The sequence below is a fragment of the Lithobates pipiens genome, unplaced genomic scaffold (assembly GCF_037356315.1).
Source record: "Lithobates pipiens isolate NorthernLeopardFrog02 unplaced genomic scaffold, aLitPip1_a1.2 Scaffold_8, whole genome shotgun sequence".
Lineage (NCBI taxonomy): Eukaryota > Metazoa > Chordata > Amphibia > Anura > Ranidae > Lithobates > Lithobates pipiens.
In genome coordinates this window covers 656,553,553-656,562,560 of record NW_027507903.1, presented here as the reverse complement: position 1 = coordinate 656,562,560, position 9,008 = coordinate 656,553,553, and the positions used below count along the sequence as shown (strand labels likewise).

Here is a 9,008-nt window from a genome sequence, read left to right as displayed (position 1 = left end):
ATGTCCCATCAATTTTGGTGGCCTAGTCTACGTGCTGATGTCACTGCCTTCCTAGCTGCCTGTAGTGCTCAGAGTAAGACTGCACAACACCTTTCAGTGGGCCTCCTACAACTCATACACGATGGAGAGAGACCCTGGACCCATCTGTCTATGGATTTCATTGTGGAGTTATCCAACTCCCAGGGCAACACAGTTATCCTTATGGTGGGTGACGGGTTCTCGAAAATGTCCCATTGTATTCCACTTAAGAAGTTGCTCCTTTGTGAAACAAAAAAAGGAACTGGCTTCCATTTTTGCTCTGGAGATCTTTCGCTTACATGGGCTACCCAAGGTGATTGTCTCGGAGAGGAATAGTCAGTTTGTGTCCAGGTTCTGGTGAGCCTTTTGTTCACAGTTGGGAATTCAGCTTGCTTTCTCCTCTGCGTATCACCCACAGTCTAATGGGGCCGCAGTACAAGCCAATCAGTCCTTGAAGCAATTCCTACCTTGCTACATTTCTGACCATCATAACAACTGGTCAGACCTCTTAGCATGGGCGGAGTTTTCTCACAATAGTGCCTTGAATTCTGGTTCCCGATTGTTCCCGTTTATGGTGAACCATGGTTTCCAACCTTCCATATTGCCTGACTCATTTGGTCCATGCATCTCCATGGTCTTCATTCCACTTGGGCACAAGTTCAGGAGGCTTTGCAACATGCTAATGATAGGTACAGACTCCATGCTGACCACAGACGCCTGCCTGCGCCTTCCTACCAGGTTGGGGACAGGGTCTGGCTGTCATCTCGCAACCTCCGACTTTGTGTTCCCTCACTGAAATTCGCACCTCGGTTTATTGGGCCTTTCCATATTCTTCGCAGGATTAACCCAATGGTTACGCATTAGACCTTCCTTCTAATATGCATATTTCTAAAAAAATTTCATGTCTCCTTATTAAAACCTTTGGTCTGCAACTGCTTTACCACCTCAGTGCCTAGTCCTCACCCTGTACAGGTTGAGAACCATGAGGATTATGAAGTACGGTCCATTGTTGAGTTTCGTAGGTTCCGTGGATACATGCAGTACCTGGTGCATTGGAAAGGTTAGGGTCCGGAGGAACGCTCTTGGGTCTCATCCTCAGACGTACATGCCCCTGTCCTCCTACATGATTTTCATAGACGTTTTCCCCTCAAGCCTAGTGGTCCTCCGAGGGGGAGAGGTCATTGAGGAGGGGGTACTGTCAGGGCTGGGCTCAGCCCTTCCTCCTCAAAGCCGGCCACTCAGCTGTTGGCTAATTGCCAGCTCCTATCTCTCCACACTGACTGACCTGTTGATGATATCCTGCTTGTCAGTCCTGCCTACTCAAGTCGTCCAGTCCAGATGATCTCTGCCTTTGCCCTGGTCACATCTCTAGAGACGCTCTCCTGTGTTCCTGTTAAAGACTTGCTTGGCTGACATTCCTTCTAGCTCCAGATCCTGTATGCTGTTCTACTATGCTTATCTCTGGCTCCCTGATGTTTTTGCTTGTCTGACTATCCGTTCCGGTTCCTGAACTCTGGCTATGTTTTACATAGTTACATAGTTAGTAAGGTTGAATAAGGACACCAGTCCATCCAGTTCAACCTGAGTGAGTGTCTAAAATTGTCCCTAACCCTGTACATTGTACACTCACATCGGTCCCTACCCTCAAGGAGCCCACAATCCTATGTCCCCATTCATATACTAGGGCCAATTTTGGACAGAAGCCACTTAACCTACCTGCATGTCTTTGGAGTGTGGAAGGAAACCGGAGTACCCGGAGGAAACCCACGCAGGCACAGGGAGAACATGCAAACTCCAGGCAGGTAGTGTCGTGGTTGAGATTTGAGCCAGCGACTCCTCTTGCTGCTAGGTGAGAGTGCTAACCACTACACCACTGTGCTGCCCATACTACTTTTACTCTATTTACCTTTTTTTATTATTATTATTAAACAAGTGTGATTTAACTGTACTTCTTTCTCAGTTTGATGGTTTCTGAGAGTAACTTGAAGTTTCTTTCCATGAGTGATCGGGGCTGCCCGAGAGTGGAGTGTGGAGGAGTGGTGGAGTCCATGCATTAGTTTCTACTTCAGTGCCCTTTAAATATAGAGGTGTACAAGAGGGTGGAGAGTTATGCAGAGTGGGTGTATGGGGCATTCCAGACTTGTCAGGATTATGATTTGGAAACACTTTCTTTAGTTAGTCTAGTAGTCAGTTATTTCACGTGGAGTGCACAGTGTCAGGTATCCTTACGGAGTAAAATCCTCCCTGTCGAAGTGGTGATGCAGGACATTCTAGGTGAGGTTGGGAAGATTCAGGGTCCTGAGAAAGACAGGTGGCAGCAGGAGGCCTGGATAAGGGCGTTGAGGAATATCAGGACTCTGTAGCTGCTACCTGTTGATCTCGGGGTGTGTGGACTTTCTTTCTATTCTAGTTTCACTCTCCTAGATTTTCAGATCAAATATATTGTTGATGAAAGGCTACATGCATGGTGACGGTGATGTTCCTTAGTCTGGCTCTCCCGTAGGGATTATGTTGTACGCAATTTGGTTTGCACCATTTATTACATTCTTGTTTTTGTTTTTTTGTTTTTTTGTTTTGTACAGTATTTTGTAAATTTGTTTTATTTATTTATTATGGTTTTATTGTATATAAGTTGTTATTTGTAAGATTTTTCAATAAACAAAATGAACCCCTCATAATGGGCACAACGGATTTACAGGCCCAGAAACTCAGCACAGGGATGATGGGGACTCTCATAATGGGCACAACAGGTGTACAGACCCGGGAACACAATGTCTAATATTGCTATATAATTATTATCCATTTTGGGAGAAGTTTCCATCAAGTCAAAGCAGATAAGCCTGAATCTCCAGCACATACAGTAAATAGTTAATTACGATAGTAATGTATTAGGATCTTATATTATTCTTTCCAATAACAGCCAATGATTGATTTCCATTATGGAAACCCAGCCCATCTGTAGACATCTGTCAGCAGAAGCCACATCTCTTTCTTGGGTCTGCGGTTAACCATCCTTGGCAGTTATGTCAGAGTTCTGGCACTTTGCTGTGATACTTCTAAAACCTTCAGTTGTGGAAGTTCAGAGATTACCGCAAGAAATAGAATTCTGACAAATATAACAACATGTGACACTGATATAGAATATGATTTCTTCCCTCTTTCCTTCCCCTTTTTTTATTTTATTTAAATGTGTGTATATTGAAAAAGTTTTTGCAAGACATAAAGATAACAAATACGTTACAAACAATCATTATTGTCATCATAATCACAGCATAGGAATCATCCTTGAGTGGGCTTCATGTAACCAAAGGAAAAGAAAGGCACATAAAGATAACAATAACGGGAAGGGGGGGGGGGGGGTACACCACGGATCTGGATACAGTAACTGCATAGTGATAAAACATGCAAAGGAGGTAGGTGATATAAATACTGAGGCGCAACCGCAGGAAATTGCCCTAGGGCAGTGATGGCGAACCTTGGCACCACAGATGTTTTGGAACTACATTTCCCATGATGCTCATCTACACTGCAGAGTGCATGAAAATCATGGGGAATGTAGTTTCAAAACATCTGGGGTGCCAAAGTTCGCCATCAATGCCCTAGGGGCATTTGGCAATGTAACAGGATATGGATTGCGCTTTAAATGAGGAGTTGTCCCAGGAGTCCCATATCTTAGAGAATTGGGGCAAGGAGTACTGGACCACTGCCGTCATATGCTCCATCCTGCGTATCTGTGCAATGGTTGAGACTAATTGGGTTTGCGCAGGAGGAGCAGGAGACAGCCTGTGGGTAGATATTACTCTCTTGGCAGCTAAAAGAATAAATGGCATCAGTTTCTTGGCATGTTTAGGTATACCCGGGACCGAGAGGCCCAATAAGTAGTGTGCTGGGTTCAACGGAATATCTATCTCCAACACTGATTGGAGCAGGGATTGAACCGAGGACCAGAAAGGTATAATTAATGGACAACCCCAAAAGATATGGTAATGCGTACCCACATCGCGCAAACACCTCCCGCATAATCGGGATAGCGAGGAGTCATATTTATGCAAAACTTCAGGGGTTTTGTACCAAAACATCAAAACCTTGTAGCCTGTCTCTCTCTGCTCCACGCACCTAGAGGCTTTAGAAATGGAAGTCCAGATCTCCTTCCATTGAGGAAGAGATAAAGGAGTGGGTAAAGTCTTGGCCCACCTCCGCATGTAGAGATGAGATTCTAACGTGGGTGGTGATGAGTCATGGAGGATCTTGTATATAGAGGATATGAGACCTTTCTGGTAATTCCGTCCCCTTTTTATTGGTAATATTTCTCTTTTTTTATTTTGGTTCTACAGGGGAACAATGTCATACTAAAATGGGTAGCGCTCATGTCAATCCATCAACATATAACACGCGTTTATATAATTCCTCATATAAGTGAAAAAAGTCCAATGAAGTAGTTTATGTGAGTGAATCAAATTCCTTATAGGTGATAAAAGTTCCTTATATTTGTGCACCACACACCCAGGCTTGTCACCGCATCAGAAGAAACTTGTCCCTTTGGGGTAAAACTCACCAGAAATCTGGCATCACAAACACATGTTACAGTATGTTGCTACTTCTCCATAAAGAGAATATGTCCCGCCTTATTCATATTACAAGGGATGTAACATATGTGAGGTATTGCCATGAACTTTAGATTGAGAGCAATAATGCTACCACTAGACCTCCTCTGTAATGCGAAACATGTAACCTGTAAGAAATTGTAAACCATAGCCTGTGGGGATTTTTAAGTACTGTAGTTTGTCACCATACCACGAGTGTGACATGTTAGGTATCTATTTACTCAGCGTCACATCATCTTTTATATTTTACCAAAAATTGGTTTACATATTGGCTACACTCCTGTATAATAATAATAATAATAATAATAATAATAATAATAACAATAGTAATATTGTGTTTTTATTGCATTTAAAGTGGTTTTTTTTAATTGCGATTGAAAAATTGCTGCGCAAACACTATGCGACATAACAAATTACAACAACCACCATTTTATTCTTTAGGGTCTCTGCTATATATATATATATATATATATATATATATATATATATATATATATATATAGTACGTTTACTGCAGTTCATATGAGTGTGTTATTGTAGGTTTACTGCAGTAAATTTCAGTGCATTTTTGCATGTTTAACACAGTATAGACATGGGCTGAACGACCCCCGGTTTGGTTTACGGCAGAACTTTCTAAAATTGAAAAAGTTTGGAACAGGATACTGAACCCCATTGAAGTCCTGAGGGACATGTATCAATGAACACAAAGTTTGTAAAAAAACATAATTTTTAAAAGAGCAGTGATTTACTATGTCTTAAAGTGAAACCACAAAAATGAGAAATATCAATAAAAATTAAAAATTCCTTTAAATATAGTGTCTGGGGAGTCCCCTTAGTCTGCCTGTAAAGTGGCACATCTGTACCGTGTATAGAACCTGCTGCATCAATAATGACATTTATAAAGACAAAAAAATTACATTTTAGCTGCCAGCTTTCTTTATTTTATAAGAAATGGCTTGGGGAGCCAGTCTGTATGATGAGGCCCCAATGTGGTGCACTCGGAACAAGATTAGAGATTTTTTGGATTAAGTCTGGTGTCTCTTTTGCTGACTTTGGATAGAAGTAACAGGTAGGGAACAATGGGTGTGTTGGTGGTGCCTTCACACAGTAACCCTACAGAGGTACTCTTGATGAATAATTGGCCTTGCTGTCAAAAATTTAAATGGCATGCACCTATCAAACAGGTGTGGAAAAATTGGTCCTTGGGTGTTAATTGTGCCCATAAAACCTACACCAAAATTCTTCCAGATGGCATTAACACCCACAAAGCTAGGCAGCCTAGGCAGTCTTTCAGAGATTCCAGATTCAGAAAGCACTTAATCAGGGAAATCAGCATCAGAGGTTTACTAGCTGCTGCTAATACAGGACTGATTCATTTTGATAAATGTCAGCTGGACCACGGAGTCTGTGGACAGACGAGCTCTATTACCTGTCACAAAGCCTCCAGCAGCACTGAATGCCAATTTGGAAAGCACGCTTGATGCAGGGCCTAGCCTAGCAGCATACTGGGCACGTTCTGACCAGTGGGCTATTCTCATGACCCAGTAACCCAGAGGATCATCAACTGGAAAGCTCTCCATGTCTGTTTTTTGACCCTAAATAATCTCCCACCATATGATGCAGACGTTGCCGATGGGATGTGGAAGCTCACAGCCCTGCATTTTGAGGACTAAAAAAATTGAAATGCATCACTGAGGCGGTCCCCTTCTCTACCGCTCCTCTCTTGACCAACAGAAGCCTCAAAACTATCTTTTTTCATGAGACTGTAACCTACCAGAGTTTAGAAAGGCGTTACATAAACTCCTCTTTAAATCTGGTGCAGCTGTGCATGATAGCCCATCAGCTTCTAATGTTGGCTTGTTCAATTAAGCTTTGACAATAAAACCTAGAAGCAGAGATACATCAGATTTTGCAGATTTTGCAGAGTTTTAGTAAATCAATCCCAGTGAGCCTTTTAACTGGGGTGAGCACGTGTCTAGTTTGATCATCATGCCATGTTGTGAAGATGGGGGACTCAGTGGTGATAAACCATCTATAATTAAGTATTCTTGTTACATTTTCCAATATTACTAAATTTGTTATCTTTATCTGTATGTATATGGGGTGCAGCGTGGTGCCATGGTAATAACACACACAGTCTTAAGTGCAATGAAAAGAATTTGTATTGAGACAATGCAGAGACAGTTCACAATAAACCCGGTGGGAAGATGGCCCAACCGGGAACAGTCATGGGTCCCAACAGCTTGTAGAGAGTAGGTTACAGCCTTACTAACAGAACCTGTTAGGAGGGGCAGAGCCTCGTGCCCAAGTGGGAAGATGTCCAGAGAAGTTGCGAGCCCTACACTTTCCCTCCTCACCTGGAACTTTTCCCTGCTGCTAGTTCTGCCCCTAACCTGTCCCAACGCTATCCACTCTCAAATGCATGCCAAACCTGGGAGTCAGAGCCTAAAATAGGCTCTGCCTGACCCATGATGGCTGCTGGAGTCACATGGGGCAGCAGCATCCAATCGGATAGCTTCCCCAGTGACCCAGGATACCATAGAGGAATCATGTCCCTCTTGACTTCCTCTCTAGCTGCAATGCCACTGCGGGGGGGGGGGGGGGGAGCGCCACCTGCAGAGGAGAAAATAGACTGCTGCACCTGCTTACATTTACTTTGGTTCACAATAGTAAACACTGAATAAATAGATTTCATTTACAAAAAATGGTTGTTTATAACAGTGATATTCACTGTTATAAGCAATTATAGTGTGTAAAAAAAATAAAAAATTCCGATCACCTCCCAGAGTGCTATAGTGTTACTATGGTAACACTGGGTTGTTCTGGTCACAAAAAAATTCTATGTAGTATGTAAAAATAAAAAAATGTGAATTTTTTTTTTATTTCTTCATTTTCCAAAACAATTTTCATAAATTACAACTTCAAAAAACTTTCCATGCCTTTTACTAAATACCTTGGACTATCTAATTTTCAAAAAGGGGTCATTTGGGGGGTATTTGTACTGTCCTGATGTCTTCGGGCCTAAAGAAACGAGATTGGCCGTCAGTACATCAGGATTGATCGATTTTCAGATATATGGGCCATAGTTTGTGATTGTGAACTCTATAACTTTCCTATGGACTAAATAATATACACTGATTTATGTTATTTTCACCAAAGAAATGGAGCGGAATAAATTTTGGCCTAAATTTATGAAAAACAATTATTTATTTGCAAAGTTTTATAACAGCAATGAAGAAAAACACATTATTTTCCAGAATTTTCCATCTTTTTTTGTTTATTTAGACAAAAATAGAAAATGCAGTGGGGATAAAATACCCCCAAAAGAAAGCTTTATTTATGTGAAAAAAAATGATAAAAATGTCATTTAGATACAGCATGGCATGACCGCACAATTGTCATTGAAAATGAGAGAGCGCTGAAAGCTGAAAATCAGCCTGAGCAGGAAAGGGGTGAAAGTGCCCAGTATCAAATTGGTTAAAGACCTTGTCCCCTCTGGCAAGTTAAGTCCCCCCCATGTTGACAACATGTGAAATGGTACGTCTCAAGAAGGAGGGTGACTCACTGATTTGCATGCAGATCACCCTAGATAACACCCACATGTGATGCTGACCCTCCATGTTTGAAAGACCTGAAATTCAGTGAATGACTTGTGGTGGGACAGGGACACTCAGGCTGGAGAGAAGAGACCTAGGTGACACTGGACCTCCTCCAGCCAAGAAATCAGGTGGGGCTCTATCTGACTCTTTGTAGCTTCTAATGCACATTGGGAGACGCTCATAGCATGTGGTGAAATACAAGACCCTATACAACTGTGCAAGACTAAAGAAAAGGTTGGAAAACAGCAGATTGGACGCTCTGAGATCCGTCAATTCTAGAAGAACAACAAGTCTCAGCATATCCTGCAGCATTTTATTATACAGTAGGATATTCTATATGGCTGAAGTATGATGGCGGAGCAACAAAGGTACAGAAGATAAAGATATAAGGTGTCCTCTGGTGTACTTCAGTCCATATCAGAAGATCTTCTTCTCACAGATGTACTTTAATGTTTCAGAACAGTGACCATCATTCCATTCATATCCATCACTTAACGCAGCACAGTCTTCTCCTCCTCCGAAATCATGACCCTGCCAATCATCGGGCTGATCCTTCTTCCAGAACCTGAAGGACAGAAGTGACAATAAGGTTTTAGATCAATACAAGAACTGAGCAGAACTGGGACCTCAGAAATGCTATAAAATGAGATTTAAAAGGTGTGAGCCCAAAAACTGTGATTGGCTGCAAGAGAACTGACCACACACTACAACTCAATGGTACAATCTACTAAGGTTAGATCAGTGGTGGCCAACCCGATACATACATAGCCCCTAGCTATGTGATGTG

At 42.1% G+C, this 9,008-nt stretch overlaps 1 protein-coding gene across 1 annotated transcript in view; it reads right to left on the bottom strand.

Moving 5' to 3' along the window:
• Positions 1–7,881: 7,881 nt before the first annotated feature.
• LOC143961737 (asialoglycoprotein receptor 2-like) overlaps positions 7,882–9,008 on the bottom strand; it is a 53,296-nt gene continuing 52,169 nt past the window's right edge. The window contains exon 9 of the mRNA XM_077471078.1: positions 7,882–8,786. Within this exon, the coding sequence (XP_077327204.1) occupies positions 8,639–8,786 (148 nt within the window). The 3' untranslated portion in view covers positions 7,882–8,638. The remainder of the gene's footprint in view (positions 8,787–9,008) is intronic.